This window comes from Typopeltis vanoorti, chromosome 15 (genome assembly GCF_054136105.1).
Source record: "Typopeltis vanoorti isolate ZY-2024b chromosome 15, IOZ_Tvanoo_1.0, whole genome shotgun sequence".
NCBI lineage: Eukaryota > Metazoa > Arthropoda > Arachnida > Uropygi > Thelyphonidae > Typopeltis > Typopeltis vanoorti.
The window spans coordinates 41,731,902-41,750,782 of record NC_143563.1 but is presented as its reverse complement, the minus strand read 5'-3'; the positions used below and the strand labels follow the sequence as shown (position 1 = coordinate 41,750,782).

The 18,881-nt window shown below is 33.6% G+C and overlaps 1 protein-coding gene across 1 annotated transcript in view; it reads right to left on the bottom strand.

Annotated features, from left to right (window-relative positions):
• Window positions 1-18,881, bottom strand: part of LOC150098692 (nose resistant to fluoxetine protein 6-like) — a 65,461-nt gene that overhangs the window by 29,845 nt on the left and 16,735 nt on the right. The window contains exons 2-5 of the mRNA XM_090405733.1: window positions 6,050-6,297; window positions 5,765-5,879; window positions 2,094-2,181; window positions 351-460 (exon numbers count right to left, since the gene is read on the bottom strand). Coding sequence (XP_090261859.1) covers window positions 351-460; window positions 2,094-2,181; window positions 5,765-5,879; window positions 6,050-6,297 — 561 coding nt within the window. The remainder of the gene's footprint in view (window positions 1-350; window positions 461-2,093; window positions 2,182-5,764; window positions 5,880-6,049; window positions 6,298-18,881) is intronic.

Sequence of the window (18,881 nt, the reverse complement as noted above, 5' to 3'; positions counted from 1 at the left end):
TTTCCGGGAGGTAAAACCTGCTAGCCCGTGCCAGAGATCGACTAACTCTGGAACCGGTCTAGAAAACGCTTAGAAATAGTTCCTCTAGCCAGCGACTAGATTCGAACGCCTTTCGTCGTGCGGTCAAGCGCTGTAGAGTGCAAACGCCACTTCTACTAAGCTACGCAGACTCTTTGAGAGATTTACATAACATAAAAGAAAATAGAAGAAATAAATAACATAGGAAAGAAAGACAAATAAACTGAGCTTTAATGGTATTTTTCTTATAAATTCAAGACATCGTAAGAAATAAACAAAATAAGAATGAAATATCGTGATAATTCCATTTGAAGCTAATCAATTTCACTTACATCTTGCATCATTGGCGGTTTCCATCTTTCTCATTGGATACCATATTCTGACTGTAGCATCTGCGATTGTACCAATCACAACAAAGCCCAACACAATCAACAGAACAACACTGAAAGAAAAAAAAAAAAGTGACCATGTCATACTATTGTTTATTGTTCTGGTCTTATACCATACTGTCATCGATTCAAAAGTGAAAATAATATGATTTATACACGACCTATCCAAAAGTATAGGATAGCGATGTGTAAATGCAAAATATTCTAACATAGGCTACAATAAAGACAATGAATTTGAATAAGCACATGTAAATAGTAAAAACTGCGATAAAGTGTCAAATGAAGTGACACTCAGCTGGTTAAAATGGTTAAAAGTCGTTGTTTCCATCTACTAGTTAGTCATCTGAATTTGGTGTTCTTGTGTTTTATTATTATTTTTTTAAATTTAATGACCGCCATATTTGAACTTATGCGTCCAATCCCTCATATGGTTCTATAATGTCAAAAAGTGTATTCTTATAGAAAGTTTTTAAAACAGCTTACCAAACAATCTTAATCAATATCCTTCTGTTTACCTTGAATGCTACAGAACACAAAGTCAGTATATGTACAAGTTCAACAAAGCTTAATGGCTTTGTTGAACTCATGAACAACTTAAATCCAAGAATTCTCATCTTCAATGCTCCATAACAGGATTCAATAATGGCATGCTTACATATGCTGGAATCTAGAAGCATGGCAAGTATACTGCTCAAAACAATTAGTTTCTGTTGGATAAGTATAAATTTCTGCAAATAATTATAACTATTGGGTACTCTATGCATGAATAAATATTTTTTACTTATGCCTAGGGTGTAATTGATGAGATATTGTGTAAATAATCGATCATCATGCATATCAAGGATTAAGGCCTAGCAAGGCCTGTTCCGGCCTTAGAAGTCATCGTTGAATCGTTTAAGAGTACGTCCTGGTTTTCTTTTTCCTAATATATAAATAATCGATATTTATTACAAATATAACAAATTATACATTTTAGCGTGAAATAATTTTAACGAGAATATCCCCTAATTGCTTTGAGCAGTATAGAAAACATGCTGTAGAGCGATGCTCACTTTAGCGACCTCGTGACCGAGTTTGGAGGGAAAATTTTTCAACAAAATCTGAACTGTAAAGCGTGGTAGTGGGGGAAACAGTAATCGGATGAGGATTTCGTGAATATCGTGTTATTATTGATTAATTACATAACACTCCAACACTAATGATAAAAAAATGTCCAATAGTTTCGGAGGAGGGGGGGCTGCATTACAGGATAAGAACTCCATTTCTCACCAATGCTCTTGGTGAAAAATGAAGAAGCAATTCCATTGATAGATTTACAAATTCTTAGAAGATATTTTTAAGCAGTTGATGTTCTCTGTTGAAAACCAAAAGGTCGACTTTTAAATTAAATCCACATTTTTCCTGTTCTTTATGAAAGCATTTAAACTAGAGTATCTCAGCTGGAAATTCATATGCTTACTTCTCTTGTTTAACTTTAAACAAGAGAATATTTAGTATAAACCTGATTCTTCAATGAATCTTGAATGACTTAAGATAAAGTGTTTGTCTCTACATTGGCACACTCTAGCTCAGTATTACACTACTTAAAAGGCACGATCCCTTGAAGAATCTGCAAAGTATTTATTAGTAGTGCATTAATTAGCTTCAGACCTCTATAATAGAGGTCTGAAGACTTATAATACTCACAGTATGACCTTTTCCTCTGTCCTTATAATACGATTTTCCTTAGTTTCACAATGGAGGACCTCTGCTTTAGACCTTATGGCTTGAGTAGCTGTGAAAGAAATAAATATATATGGACAATTATAATTATATTCACCCCAGTGTACTAAGGAGCTAATCTAAATACAATCGGTTAGCAGTATTGTAGCGCTCTTTTTAAAGGTTAAAAAAATCGTTTTTTACTATGTCACTGCTTGAAGTTGAAACTGCCTTAGCCCCCGATTGTTAAAAAAATTAAATAAATAGTAAACAAAAAAATCCTTTGTAGTGAAACCTATGTTTCTGCCTTTCTCTGTTAGAAACGCCGAGGTTCGAAGTTCTTCTAAGAAGCAAGAACTTTTACAAGCGATTATGATCTGAAGGTGAGTTAATCTTTATCTGATATGAATATGATGTAGGGTTTTCTTTCCATAAACTTGAGGTTTTTCTTTCGCAAAAGCGGTGTAGAGAACACCCTCAATTAAAAACAAAGTACTTTTTTGTAAGCAAATTATTTATTATTATTATTACATTAATATTAATATTTATATGCTAATATTTATATTTCTATAATAATTATTATTAACGACGCACTAACTTGAAAACAAGAAAACTTCAACACAAGATTTTATAAACATAAAATTTTAACAAATAATTAAAACACATTTATTTACATTAATATGAAATACATGAATCAACGACGGGGAGATTGCTTTCTCTACCCATCTAAAAAAAATCTTTAGCATAAAATTAGAACCCTTTTTACTTCAACACTAAATAATCTCTTTAACTTAAAAACTTATTTACTCTTTGCTTACAAATTCAACTTATTAAACTTCTAGTTTACTCGCAAAGAGGTTAACTAACTCTCTGGTAAGTTATTTTTACAAATTTGATATCAACTTCTAACATGCCAATTGACCCTCTTACGTTCACTTCTTATTACTATTAAACTAATTCTTAACAGTCCATCTACAACATATCTCCTAGATTATAAGAGAAAATGTACAAAAGGATGGAACTTACAGAGGCTCTGTATCGCACATCCAGTCAAGAGTCTTGCACTAAAGTTTTTATGGCATTTCTTTCATCTCGAGCCTTAGGCTTCCTTCAGCGGTATCACGTCGGGATATTGGCGGGCTTTTGGACTGCAATCTGCGGTACTCGAATAGCACATGCAAGAGGTCTACAGGCAAATTCTCCTTTGGATCCTACTTCGGGAACTTCTGCTTCTAACTGCCGATGACTGTAACTGCCACTGACTGGCTCTCTCTCTTCGGTAACAGCGCTTCGTCTTGTTCTGTCAACTTGATCTCCCCTCTCCTCTGTCGGCAACTGGACCTGGACACTCCTCTCTCGTAACTGGGGCCTTGCCTCTCTGCCGCCACTGCTTTGATTCCGACTATCCTCTGTTGTGGTTCCGACTGCCTCTCCTCTGCCGACGACTGGAAGCCCCTTATGCTCGTCTGTCCCCCTTTTATTTTCCCGTTCTCTGTACCTTGCACTAAGGGTTGTAAACCCCGAAGAATTCGGCATGACTCTTTCATATTCTTTTAAGTTCAACCCTCTCTTTGTTCTCCTCCAAGCACTCCCTTTTCTTTTTTTATCTTGCCGGTCAGCAGAAACTTGTCTGAACCTAGCGGTACTCTTAGAAACTAACTTTAAAGGTGTTATTCGCAGAGCTCGCAAACAACTTTCTCATACACATAACTGTAAACAACTTTCTTGTGCTCTCATATAGAGCTATTATACAAAGTTCTGGTGGCAAAGCATTGCCTTTGTTTTTCATGTTAAAACAGTAAATACAGTTTTCTTAGAAGGATTGTAAAATAAATATTTTACAATCCTTCTAAGAAAACTCAATTGTAATCAACGGCACCAACACACAGATGTTAATAATATATAATCCGAGAATCACGCGCCCCGCACACTATTGCTACACTGTCACACATCACTGCATTAAGAACAAAAACAGTTGCCAATGTCGCAAAATCACACCAGTAACACTTGCAAAATGCCTTGGCCTTTATAGATTGCCACCTTAAATGGACAAAACATATAGAATACCTACATACCAAACTCCAGATCATCGCAGCAAAATTTTTCCAAGTAAAAGACATGATTCCATCTAACATAAAAATACTCCTATACCACGGTATCTGTTAATCTCTACTCAGGTACGGTAAAGCATTCTATGCAAACACATCAAACAGCCACCTAACAAAATTAGAAACATTACATAGAAAAATTGTGTCAGCAGTGATTTGGAGACCTTATACACAACAGACAATATCCTCCCCGCTTATGGCGATATACAGAACCCTGAGCATTAAAAGTCATTAGTAACACTACATAATGTTACTAAGGAATTATTTCAACATCACCTATCGTAACAAAAGAGACACATATCGCATAACACTACCCACAGTAACTCTTTACATCCCTAGACCCTTCAGCAACTCATATGGTTCTTTTGTGAGATCACATCAGATACCCACGCAACTCAACAACCTCCCAAGAAATTTAAAACACATAGACAACCACAGAACAATAAAGCACGAACTCTGGAAAATATACCAACAAAGTTAATATACCATTAACACTAATATACACAACACAAATCACCAGCATCCAATGCCTACACCCCATCCATAAACAGTAACAACAACATAAATAGTGAAGGCTAAATCCTCCTCTCTTCATAAAAGCTAACACTAGCTTCGAAGTGGGGGGGGGGGGATTAGCCCGCCTCATTCAACTAATCCTCATAATCATAGACTGCAAATTATTGTAATATATATATATATCAATATGAATGTATAATAATAAATTATGATACTGATATGAAAAGAAAAAGTGTGTTTATATTCAAAGAAAAAATATTAAAAAGAAATAAGGTACTCTAAACTGGGTACAGAATTTTGTATAGAACAGAAAATGTAATGTGTCAGTTGTACATATGTAAATACTCTGTATGATGATAATAAAAAAAAATGATTTTATTCAAAAAATTATTATATAGAAAAATTATATCTATTGTTATTGTATATATCTACAGTAATCATCATTGTTAATATTATAATAATATAAGTTGTGCAAACAATTATTATTATTATTATTATTATTATTATTATTATTATTATTATTATTATTATTATTATTATTATTATCATTATTTTAAAAATATTATGTACGTGTAAGTATCTGTTATGTAAAATTGAGTTCATGTAATGTATTATGAATATTACATATATCTAATAAAGTTTGATTGATCAATTAATTAAAACATATTATTATTATTATTATTATTATTATTATTATTATTATTATTATTATTATTATTATTATAAATGTGCAATTATTTTAATTTAAATAAATAAAAATATTTATTTTACATTTATATTATCAAAAGCTGCTTTCCTGTATTCAAATAAAATATTTAATTAGAAATTAAAATTGAAAATATTAATTCTTTCTTAAAATTGATTAAGTTCAAAATCTTGTTATTACACTAACTAAAATTATAAACGTAATCATATTAGACATGTTTATATTATAATGATATGAAATCGTATGTTGTAAACTGTCGTTTAATTATATTAATGATATAATTAAATTAAGTGGTAATTTTAATTGAGAGATTGTAAGTTTCTTACCTCGGGAAATTATGGATTGAATATCGTTCTGAGTACAAGTGGATGGCAGACAAAGTCCAATGCGAAATGAATAATTATTGGCTCCGTTACGGAATCGTTTAAAAAGCTTGAAAAACTGTAAAGAAAGTCGATATAAACAATCACTTTCCACTCGATAATCAGTACTGCCATCTGATGTTAAAAATCAGAACTTCAACAAATATATTACAAGTGGAATTAATATTATTGCCTGTATAATTATGGGCATTATAATCAATATATGTTTTCAGATAAGAATATACTAACTGTCTTGGAAGTGCTTATAGGAGATCCTGATCGGTTCCCAGAATGGTAAGTGTTGATTGCATTTGAGACAACTCTTGGAGATTTTAATTCTACCATGCAGTATTGTCCTTGGAAAAGTTTATCTTCGGGTTTCGTTGGTGGTTTGTCCCCTCTACCAACAAGTACATTCAAGCAGTCATCATATCCTCCAACGGCAAGAAAAGTTCCGGACAAAACCGAGCTGGGAGGCTTTCCCATAGAATCTACCACTAAAAACAAAATATTTTCTAAAATCTTTTGTTAACTTTAATTATACACATATTAAAATCTTAATTTTTAATAAAAACTTGGATTTTATTTTAGAATATACAAACAAATAAAGACACTATAAATTTAAATTAATAAGTTTTTTCTTAATAGATGATCCATGTTTATATTTATGTGTATTTTGGCGGGCAGTGCTGTAGCCAAAGAAGTTCTAACTGAGGCGCGGCTATTGCTGCTACCCTCCTGCCATGATCGGAGCTTTAATAGCTCAATAACACCTTATTCCTACACTGTCCTCTAAAGATAACGGGGAAGACGAAAAGCATTCTTGCTTCGCCCCTTTAAGCCAGTCCTTATAAGGACTATATATTTTAGTATCTTAAATATATTAATATTTTGGTATCTTAATATTTTAATACAGCTGACATTCTTTGTCGATCTTTTAAATGTGAAAGAAAAAGAAAACGTTTTTTCGGAAAGGGTAACATGCTTCAGAGATATCACATTGAAATACGGAAATGATTTCACTAACCGCTGACATTCAAATAAACACATTTGTTCCTTATTGCCCTTGACATTAGGTGAAAGTGATTCGTCGACTTCCTTTCAATTGCTATAAATGAACTACAAAGCAAAGAATCACTCTGTTATTAACGGCAGCAAGTTGCAATAAATCATATTTACTGAAATCAAATATAAATCTTAAAAACGTCTATGAAATGCTCACTCTATAGACTGTACTAGGAATTCTTATAATGGGATATATATGAACAACTATTTCATTTGAAGAGTATGGAAATACTGTGGTTCGAGAGCTATGGAACAATAAATGCTCGGGTCTACCACGTGCATGCGGTTACTACGAAACAATGAATACACGTGGTTCTTGACGGACGAAGGTATTCAAGTGATTTCTTAGACGTTTTAAGTACGGAAGTGTAGAATTAATAACAGAAGGTAGATGCGTGTAATTCTCATGAAAAACTTGAGATACTGCGTCGTGGAAACAAGACAATAAACAGCAGGTGATAGGTGTTTATTGTCTTGTTTCTACAGGTGCTGTGTTTATACAGGTATAAGAAGTGGACTTGGCATTTTTTTTCCTCCCAAAAAAATAATAAAATAATAATAATAATAACAATAATAATGAAATAAATAATATAACTAAATAAAATAATAATAATAATAATAATAATAATAATAATAATAATAATAATAATAATAATAACAAATTAATTAAATAAGCTAATTATGGTTTCTTCCAAATTTTTGCGCCAGATAAAAAATGGACCTCTTTATATGGCGCAGATTTTTATGTAGTTTGTTATTTTTATTTTAAAAATTATCTCTTCAAAACAATACATTAATAAAAATGCATGAAATAGAAAAATAACACTTAATTAATTATTTATTTTACTGTATTTCTGAATACTGGTGTTTTGTCGAGAAGAATCTAGACATGAAAGGTGGCGCTCGGAGCAAAACATAATTCTTTTGGAATATTCAATTGTTGTGCATTTGGCACACTCGTAATTATTTCTCCATAGATTTAATGATTATATGTATAAACTAGCAACTAATGACCAGCGTCAGATACTTGCGTGTATAGTAATCGTCTACGTATATTTCTTTTTATTGCTTCATTAGTATATCTTCTGACTTCATAATTTTGTAACCAGACAAAAATATTCCTCTTAAGGCTGAATGAAATGTATTTACGTTATAGCACATTCAAGTATTTATTTATTATTATTTATTTTTTATTTTTTTTGACTGGTGAAATAATGTATTTGGGCAACTGTCGATTTATCATGTCTGGATCCCGCCCATAAAACCGGCTATTCTACGCAAGCATTCCTGCAATTCGACTAATTATTTTATTCAGTCTATTTTACTAATGATAGCAGCGGGGGAAAAAAATCACAGTCGCTCTTTACACATTCCGAAAGAGCACCTTGGAATTAAATGTAAAAAAAAAAAAAAAAGAGCCAATGAAGGCATTGTAAGCTGATTGCAAGAGTCACGAAGATGTTAATTATTATTATACTGAGAGATGACATCCCTTCTCGTCCACCGCATTCCAAGCACTTAAATGTGTGTAAATGAATCTGTAACTGCTCTACTGGTTACAACTTTTGCTTCGAACATTGGCGCATGCGCATTAGGAACTTGAGCTTGAAAAAAAAAAAATAAAATAAAATAAATAAATAAATAAATCAGAGTGTAATCTACAAATATCTGAATTCCGTGTACGCTGTACATTGATCTTTCCTAATTAAAAAATGTAACTTGAAAACTAAGTTATATACTTCTTTGGGAACTTTTTAAAAACATTTTATGAAAATATCAAGTCTTGCGTCTATAATTTTCAAATAAATTAATTCTTTTTTAACTTTGAGTAAATAAAAGTAATTTTTTCCCACACAGATTTTGCATTGTCTTTCTATTTGACTGTAAAAAAGACTAAAATTCAACCAAAACGTTTGATCTTCCCTGCGTAATTTTCCGTACATATAGATGATTTGTGGTAATAGAGAAATGCCACAAGAATAAGCAGGCTTTAGAAGAGGTAGAGGCACTAAAGACCAAATAGCAAACATCAGATGGATTATGGAAAGACAAGAGAATTTCAGAAGGAACTGTTAATTTGTTTTATTGATTATACGAAATATTTCATAGTGTAGATCACAACAGACTGTGGATTGTAATAAGATCAATGGGAATACCTGAGCATCTAATTCTCTTGATAAGAGAGCTGTATAACAACCAAGAAGCTTCAATAGAAACACTATTTGAGTGGAAAAAGAGGGTGTGTCGGCAGGGTTGTGTATTGCCGCCCTATCTTCTTAATATTTATAATGAATATATTATGAGAATGGCTAACTTAGAGAAAGTTCCGGCTGTAATTAAGATTGGTGGCAGAAAAATAAATAATTTAAGATATGTAGATGATACAACCCTCATAGCAAGAACTAAGCAAGATCTGGACGGTCGATTCTATTGATTAAGAGGGAATGTAACAAAGTCAGGCTTAATTTAAAACAAAAGTGATGGCTTCTGGCAATTTAAATGAATTTATAATAGAGGGAGATAAAATAGAGATCGTTAACCTATCCACTGTCCTATACTTAAACACAGAATTTCATGTCTGGCTGATTGGATGAGTAGTAAGCGTATCCCCCACTGTAGCCAAAAACCTTCTTTGAAATAACTTGTTTGAAAAACTTGCAGGGTTTGTGGATTATCTAAAGAAAAATAAAATAAAATAAAACACAGAAATAAAATAAAAATTAATAAAACAGAACCAATAGACATTGATTTTTTTTTTAATTTCAAAAATGCTAGTGTGAGAAGTCATCCTCTGCCTCTAGTCACGCACTATCTAACAGGAGAGAGACTACAGCAGGGGTCGCCAAACTTCTTTGACCGTCGACCCGTTCAAGAGTTTCTTGACTTTTTATCGACCCCCTCTATTTTACTATTAAGTAATTATAATAGGACAAGCAAAAAAGACGCTCATGTGAGTTTTTAGATTGTTTATTTTATAGTTACAGTGGTTATTGTATGTATAATATAGTATATATTATTATATTGGCTTAACGTCAAAGGGATACGTTTTTGACATCCTTCTTAACGTTACATATTTGATAGGAGGGATAAATAATATATAAAATATAAAATTTAATTTAGATAACAAAATAACAATAATACAATCTTCCTTATATATGTGAAAATAAGAGTTAAATAAAAGAGCCAATAGGCTTCGCTTCGGTGATGTAACATTATTCAAATGAAGGGGATATTAAATCCCAGATTCGGCATGAAACTCTTTGATTCCGATCTTTGAGTTTCTTATTCGGCTTTGAAATAATGTGGGATTTAATATCCCCTTCATTTAAATAAAGAAAATAAGATTTTTATTAACTTAGTATACAATTTACTAACGTTGTCAACGTGAAGGGTGTGCTTCGTGCCTCTTGACAAGATTAGAAATGTTGAGTTCAAAATTAGTAAGTTTCAGCCTTAAATCTCCACGGAATTCTATATCTACCTTATTTCTTTGTTTTGTTAAAATGGAATTAACATGACTAAAACCAGCTTCAACCATGTCCCTGCTGGCCGGACGGGAACTACCGACATCCGTTTATTGGTAAATACGTCATTTTGGCCTACTTGATTGGCCTCCGTAACTATTTTCATGACCTTGCTCCATCTTACAGGTCCTATTCATGTCACTGTTCCCCCGATTCACTCTTAATTGCGTTGCCATTCAGGATGGAGGTAATCCAAGTTAACCGAATTAAATATTACCTATACAATGATGTCTTATATTTTTCTATCGACCCCTAACAATGTTATATCGACCACTTTGGCGACCACTGGACTAGCGTCTCAAACATCAGCCAAAGAATCCCATGAAATTAGCAGATACATTAAGGAACAGCCGCGCCTAGAGGTCATGACAAACACCCATTTACTCTATGTGTTACTACATTTACTCTATGTGTAAATCAAAAAAAAAAAAAAAAAGAAGTTTTTTTAATAAAGGTTAAAGACTCATTTAGTATTAACAGGATTTTTTAGGTAGAGAGGTGCCTGAATGACTATTTAGCTTTCACAAAAAGTATCGTAAAAAGTCATTGAGATTTGACGAATCAGGAATGCAGATAGATTCTGGTATACTACTGACAACCATCATCGAACTTCAAACTTGGAATCGTTCCACCCATAGCGTCTTCATAATTTGAATGCCTCCCTTATGTTCGTATTGGTTATGCTCCTTAACTGTTGTATACAATAACTAAGAAGTCTAGTAAAACTTCATCGTTAACTCAATCTATAACATTTCATTTTGGTCTTTATTCCACCCCTCCTACTACGTTCATGTAATGCGTTGGTGTCAATCGAATTACCTGCTTTTGTCGTGCAAGTTTTTATTAAAAGTGTGCTCATCTATCATTTACATAAATACATAAAGATGATGAAGAAATGTGGAGATTATCATTTTGTTGCTACGTCTATAGTAGAATGATGTAATTATACAAGTAGCCAAAAGGTGACAGACCTTATTAATAAAAATCTCTGGATAAGAGAAAGATGTAGAAAGTATTTATTCGATTCTACTATACATGTACATTAAAGATGTCAAGAAACTATATACAGTGCTTGGTTTTAATATTTTACTCAAGAAAGCAATCCTCTGCTGCATTCCCTTTACCCCTTGGGTAAAAAATTAAAACCAAGTACATACAGTATATATATATATATATATATATGATGGGTGTCATTAGTATATCAGTAGTAACCCGTCCTAGGATATTAGTTATATATATAACTTATACATATTATATTATATTATAAGTTATATATATTATATATAACTAATATCCTATCCTTTCCGTCCTAGGACGGGTTGAGTCTCCCACCTCCAATGAGGAGATTACTGACGAATGAATGCAGCCCGGTTCGTCACTCCTCTGATTCATGATTCTAATCAGTGTGGAACCGGTTTGCCTGCTTGTGGGAGGAAAAATCCTGGATAAACTGGGAAGAAAAACTCTGCTGTCCACGCCCAAGACCAGATGCATTGGCTATGGCTGAGAAAGATCCTTAAGTTCCTCACGTCGACGACGGGAATCGAATCGACAGGACACTTCTTTCCCAGGCATATGGTTGCGAAACAAATAGCCACTAAGCTAACCGTGAACTAACATAATAATAACTAATAATAATAAATTAATAATAATAAATTATTAATAATAATTAACAATTATTATAATAAAATTAATAATTATATATACGTCATTTTTTGTATATAAAATGAACATCAAAAACAAAGCTATATCATTCAAGGAATTGTATGAGAATTATCATAATTTTAACTCATGAGGGAAAATAACGACGCGAAAATGAATTTTGATGACATCTGTTATGAATTTAATGAACTTTCAGATACCTTGACTGTCTGACACGTTTAAGGGTTTCATGAGTAGATCCATAAAATATAATCAGCTAAAGTCATTAAAATACATAATCATTAGACGTTGTGATAAGAATAAAAAATAAATAATTATCATCATCATCATCATCATCAAATTCCTGCCATGTACCCTCAAGGGATGTACAGGATATGATAGTACTACATGAAAAATTTACCTCATTACTAACTTCCTATCTACAATTTTCCTCCAAATCAGTCTGTTACTTGTCAAGACTCCAACATTATCAGATCTTATATTTGTATCGTCTAAGGCACTTTGTACCGTATCAATCCACCTATATCTTGGTCTTCCTCTGGGTCGTTTTGCTGCCAACTTGGCAGAGAACACTTGTTTTGCTAATCTTTCCTCTCCCATTCTGTTTAAGTGACCATACCACCTAAGATTAGCTCTGCTAACGCATTCCTGGATGCTGACAATGTCAAGTTCTTTCCTAATAACCTCGTTTTTAATATGATATTGCCATTGATGCCATCTGTTCATGCCTCTAATCTTTCTCAGGACTCTCATATCTGCAGTCTCTAGTCTTTGGTCAAGTGTTTTACTTCTGACCCAGCTTTCAGATCCATAAGTTAAAATTGGTTTGAACACTGTCTTGCATACAGCTAATTTAGTGTTCCGACTAATTTCTTTCTTATTACATATGAATTTATTCAATTGACTTCCCACCATACCAGCTTTGCTGATTCTGTTGTCTATTTCTATATTTAGTTTACCATCTTCAGTAAAAATCGTGCCTAAGTAGCTGAAATGTTTTACTTGTTCCACAGGTTCTCCATTCATAATGCAGTTGATATTTTCAGTGATTCTGCCTATTTTCATTGTCTTTGTCTTTTTATTGCTGACGTTCATACCATATCTATTACAACAGTTATTCAATTTAGTCAGAGAATCTTGCAGACTTGTAGCGGATTTATTTAGAAGTATAACATCATCCGCATAAAGCAAAGAGCTGACATTAACATCTCCAATTTTGATATCATGTTTAATACCACTTTCCTTCATAATGTGATCCATATAGATAATGAATAACAGAGGGGATAAGGTACATCCCTGTCTCACACCAGATTTAACATTAAACCATCTTCCTATATATATAATAAATAATTAAGATACCATTAAAGTTTTAGTTGTTTTTAAGGCGTGGTGTAAAATATCCGAATAGCATTATTTACGTACTTACTGCACAAGAATACGAAACGAGAGCTGCGCGAAACTTATTTTAAGAGAAATACCTGGGTGTCCTTCGTGTATCTTAGCAACCAATAAACCATAGTAACCAATAAGAATTTGTCCATGTGCACGTCACGTATATAATGTTTATTTTGTCTTTGAGTTCGAGGTTTCCTTGTCTTTTATTATTATTTCTTTTCTAATAATTATTATTGTCTTCTGTTATTATTACTTTTTTAAGACATACATTTCTAATTTACCTTCGAAATTCTGAAAGCCGATGTAATAATTTACTCTTATTTGGAAAATAGAAGGGATTTATATTTAATAAAATGTGTTTTTTTTTTTTTTCACTTTTAACATGAAATACATTTGAAAAAATCATTGATTTGCAACCAGCAAAAAAAGGTACACCTATTAGAGTTCAAAATAACTTTCTTCTAAATAAACATATTTATTTAACTATGAATCGACCGTGAGATGCGGTGATTAATACCCTTGGAGGGTAATGGATAAAGGATGGCAATGCTGTAGCTAATGAACTTCTAACTGAGCCTCGGCTATTGCTGTTATCTAGCTGTGACTAGAGCGTTTTTATAAGGACTATTTTTTTTTTTTTAGCAGTGATGCATTATATATTGTGTTATATTTTTTGTGTTTTAAAAAGGAAAAGGAAAGAATTGTATCCACCGGATTTAATTTTTTTCACTCGTTTTTAGAAAGCCTAAATAAGGAATTTCACTATATGAAAACAGATTTAATATCAAATCTACCCCCAACTTCAAATCACGCATTTTATTCATGTATATACCAAGCGATCAAAAGTGGCTAAAAGACCTTGGACTTTGACCGCTGAAATGTGAAGGAAAGTAAGCTATATTTCACCAGTATTTATTTGACAAAACATGAAACACCACACAGACAGGTAAGTCGAGCTGAGTATCGTCTAGATTTGCGAGCTCGAATTACAACATTCACTGGTATTTGCATCCGTATCTTGTCTTCTGTTTTATCGCATGATTGGTACCGAGTCTTATTACAATCATTGGAGAGGCAGATCATGTTTTTGTTTCAGGAATTGAAATTCATCTCTCTCTCTCTCTCTCTCTCTCTCTCTCTCTCACACACACACACACACACACACACACACACACACACACACACATGCAAAATTATGATTATTTCCTCATAAAATGTTTTCTTTGTTTGCGAAAGTCAGACTTAGTTATTATCTTGAATTATATCTTTCGGTATCCTTCTCACTAAGGAAAAAACTGTAGAAAATTCGTTTACATACGTTGCAACATAGTTTCCCTTAAAGATTATTACATATACTAAAATTCAATAAATTTCTCCTTAACCTCTTAAGATCGAGAACTCTTTTATATATTTCGTCAAACTAATTGCGTTTTTTTTTTTTTAGAATTGTTACAAGGTGAACAGCCTTTCCACTAAATAAAAGTCTCAAGGATCAGGCTATTTTTAAACAATTTTAACTATCTAATCTATGATTTTCATTAGCTTGCCTCCTTCCGTTAAAAAAATCCTTCCTTCTGATAATCAAACTGTTTCAAAATATTCTACACAAGGACAATTCATTAAGTATCGGTCGATTTGAACATTATCAGTCACTGCTGTCTCGAAAAAGAACCCTGAGCTAGAAATCCTAATGTATAAATAAATTAATTACGAAATACGATCCGGAATAAAGTCTTATGAAATAAAAATTTAATAACACGAGCTGTTGAATGAGTTCAATTAGCATTAGCGAAATAGTAAGTTTCGTTCAATGATAAAAAAAAGTACATAATTAATTCTTAAATAAAACCTTTTAATTTATTTTATTTACGTTCTATTAAACAAATTCATTTTCAATGACGATGGCAGAATGAGTCTTGCTTCTTCGACCAATTAAATAATTTTGTAATTATAAAAATTAGAAACTAGAAAAAACTTGTTGTTTAATTGAATTTATCGAAAAAATAACTAAATGAGAATAAAATTATCTGTAAACTGTAATAATATATTATTTAAATTATTAAAATTAGTTTATTAACTTTAAAAATCTATTTTTTAATGTATAACAATACATCATTTTATTTTTTGTAAAGGGCTATTATAACTATAAAGTTTAAAGGGTATACTATTATTAGGATGGTGAGCGAAAACATCCAGTCCTTTTTAGGACTTCCAGGGTAGCGGATGGCAATGCTGTAGCCAATGAAGTTTTAACTGAGGCTCGGCTATTGCCGTTACCCAGCTATGACTAGAGCTATTTAGCTCAATAACACCCCATCCACACAGATTCTCTTCATTCAGATGACGGGATAAAGAGTCAAGGACTCAGTCCATCGCCCAGTTCTTTTAAGAACTTTAAGAACTATACTATTATTATCGTCAGAAATTCACAGATTCACCGAGAAACCGGCATTCCATACATCTCCTCCCTTCTTCGTGATCTTGCAGAAAAATTCTTCGTGAAGTCAAGTTCACACTCAAACCCACTAATCGTGCAAGCTGTCAATTACAATGAGACTGATTACTACAAACACAAAAGACCGAAGGCTATTCTTCTCTCAACTGATCATAGCTAACACTACTGCCCTCAGAGGGCGAGCTTAATTGCTCACAAATCTCCCATTCCCAAATAACTCTCATTACAGATAAAGGGGAATATGAAAAGCACTTGTGCTTCACCCATCCTGTCAGTAACGTCAATGGTCGTCAATGGTATACTATTATTAGAATTCAAATCAATCGACCGTGAGATGCGGTGATTGATTCATTCAATCCAATGCCCTTGGAGGGTAATGAGTAGCAATGCTGTAGCTAATGAAGCTCTAACTGAGGCTCAGCTATTGCTGTTACCCTCCTGCCATGATCAGAGCTTTAATAATAGCTCAATAACCTTATCCCTACACTGCCCACTACAGATAACGGGGAATATGAAAAGCATTCTTGCTTCGCCCCTTTAAGCTAGTCCTTATAAGGACTATACTATTATTAAGACCGAATCAATTGACAGTGAGATGCGGTGATTGATTCATTCAATCTGAGGCTCGGCTATTGCTGTTACCTTCCTGCCATGATCAGAGCTTTAATCATAGCTCAATAACCTTATCCCTACACTGTCCTCTACAGATAACGGGGAAGATGAAAAGCATTCTTGCTTCGCCCCTTTAAGCCAGTCCTTATAAGGACTATTATTAAAAAGTCCTTTTTAGGACTTCCAGGGTAACAAATGGTAATGCTGTAGCCAATGAAGTTTTAACTGAGGCTCGGCTATTGTCGTTACCCAGCCATGACTAGAGCTTTTAGCTCATAACATCCCATCCACACAGATTTTCTTCATTCAGAAGACGGGATAAAGAGTCAAAGACTCAGTCCATCGCCCAGTTCTTTTAAGAACTTTAAGAACTATACTATTATTGTGAAATTCGAGGAGATGCGGTGACTGATTCATTCAATCCAACACCCTTGGAGGGTAATGGATGGCAATGCTGTAGCCAATGAAGTTCTCACTGAGGCTCGGCTATTGTCGTTACCCAGCCATGACTAGAGCTTTTAGCTCATAACATCCCATCCACACAGATTTTCTTCATTCAGAAGACGGGATAAAGAGTCAAGGACTCAGTCCATCGCCCAGTTCTTTTAAGAACTTTAAGAACTATACTATTATTGTGAAATTCGAGGAGATGCGGTGATTGATTCATTCAATCCAACACCCTTGGAGGGTAATGGATGGCAATGCTGTAGCCAATGAAGTTCTAACTGAGGCTCGGCTATTGCTGTTACCCTCCTGCCATGATCAGAGCTTTAATAGCTCAATAACACCTTATCCCTACACTGTCCTCTACAGATAACGGGGGAGATGAAAAGCATTCTTGCTTCGCCCCTTTAAGCCAGTCCTTATAAGAAAAAATACTATTATTGTGATTCAATCCAATACTCTTGGAGGGTAATGGATGGCAATGCTGTAGCTAATGAAGTTCTAACTGAGGCCCGGCTATTGCTGTTACCCTCCTGCCATGATCAGAGCTTTAATTGCTCAATAACACCTTATCCCTACATCCTATACAGATAACGGGGAAGATGAAAAGCATTCTTGTTTCGCCCCTTTAAGCCAGTCCTTATAAGGACAACACTATTATTGCCTTTTTAGGACTTCCAGGGTAGCGGATAGCAATGCTGTAGCCAATGAAGCTTTAACTGAGGCTCGGCTATTGCCGTTACCCAGCCATGACTAGAGCTTTTAGCTCAATACCACCCCATCCACACAGATTTTCTTCATTCAGATGACGGCATAAAGAGTCAAGGACTCAGTCCATCGCCCAGTTCTTATTAGAACTATTAGAACTATACTATTATTGAAAGAGGAAGGAAAAAGTCCTTTTTAGGACTTGCAGGGTAACAAAGCCAATGAAGTCTTAAATGAGGCTCGGCTATTGCCGTTACCCAGTCATGACTAGAGCTATTAGCTCAATAATACCCAATCCACACAGATTTTCTTCAATCAGATGACAGGATAAAGAGTGAAGGACTCAGTCCATCGCCCAGTTCTTTTAAGAACTTTAAGATACTATTATTATAGAGGCGGTGATTAATAATACCCTTGGAGGGTTTTGGATGGTAACGCTCTAGCTAATGAAGTTTCAACTGAGGCTTGGCTATTGCTGTTACCTTCTGCCATGATCAGAAGGTAACATCAATAGCCAATATAAGCCAGTCCTTATAATAAATAATAAACTATTATAAGCTGGGAGGTCGAGGAAAAGAATCGTGGGATGGTAATGGATCGCAATGCTGTAGCCAATGAAGTTCTAACTTAGGCTCGGCTATTTCTGTTACCCTCCAGTCATGTCAGAGCTCATAGCTCAATAACACCATATCCATACATTGTCCTCTACAGATAACGGAGAATATGAAAAGCATTCTTGCTTAGCCCCTTTAAGCCAGTCCTTTTAAGGACTTTTAAAGAAAGAAAGAAAGAAAGAAAGAAAACTATTATAAAGTTTCTCTGTTATACAGGAAAAATCCTGCAGGGAAAAACACTATTGATAATTTTCTAAATAAAGTTGGTAATATTTGATTATTTCACAACAATGAAAGAATTAAACAGGCTATTACGTAATAGAGACTTCAAAACTTTAACTCAGTTTTTCTCAAAACTTTGCAAAATAGAGTTATAGGATTTTCCCAGAAATCCCACGACTGTATTACTTTATGGTTTAATTTTCAGTGTTTGTGGCAGTCCTGATTTTAATTTTGTTAGACTGCTTTCTTTGGCATTAGGTTTGTTCTCATGCGGTTCAATGACCTCTAGAAATTCAAGAAAAAGAACAGATGGGCGTTAGCAGTTTTCAGTAGGTGATCGACGTCCTTGTACGGGTGCTTCTCTGCTTCACGTAAGTATC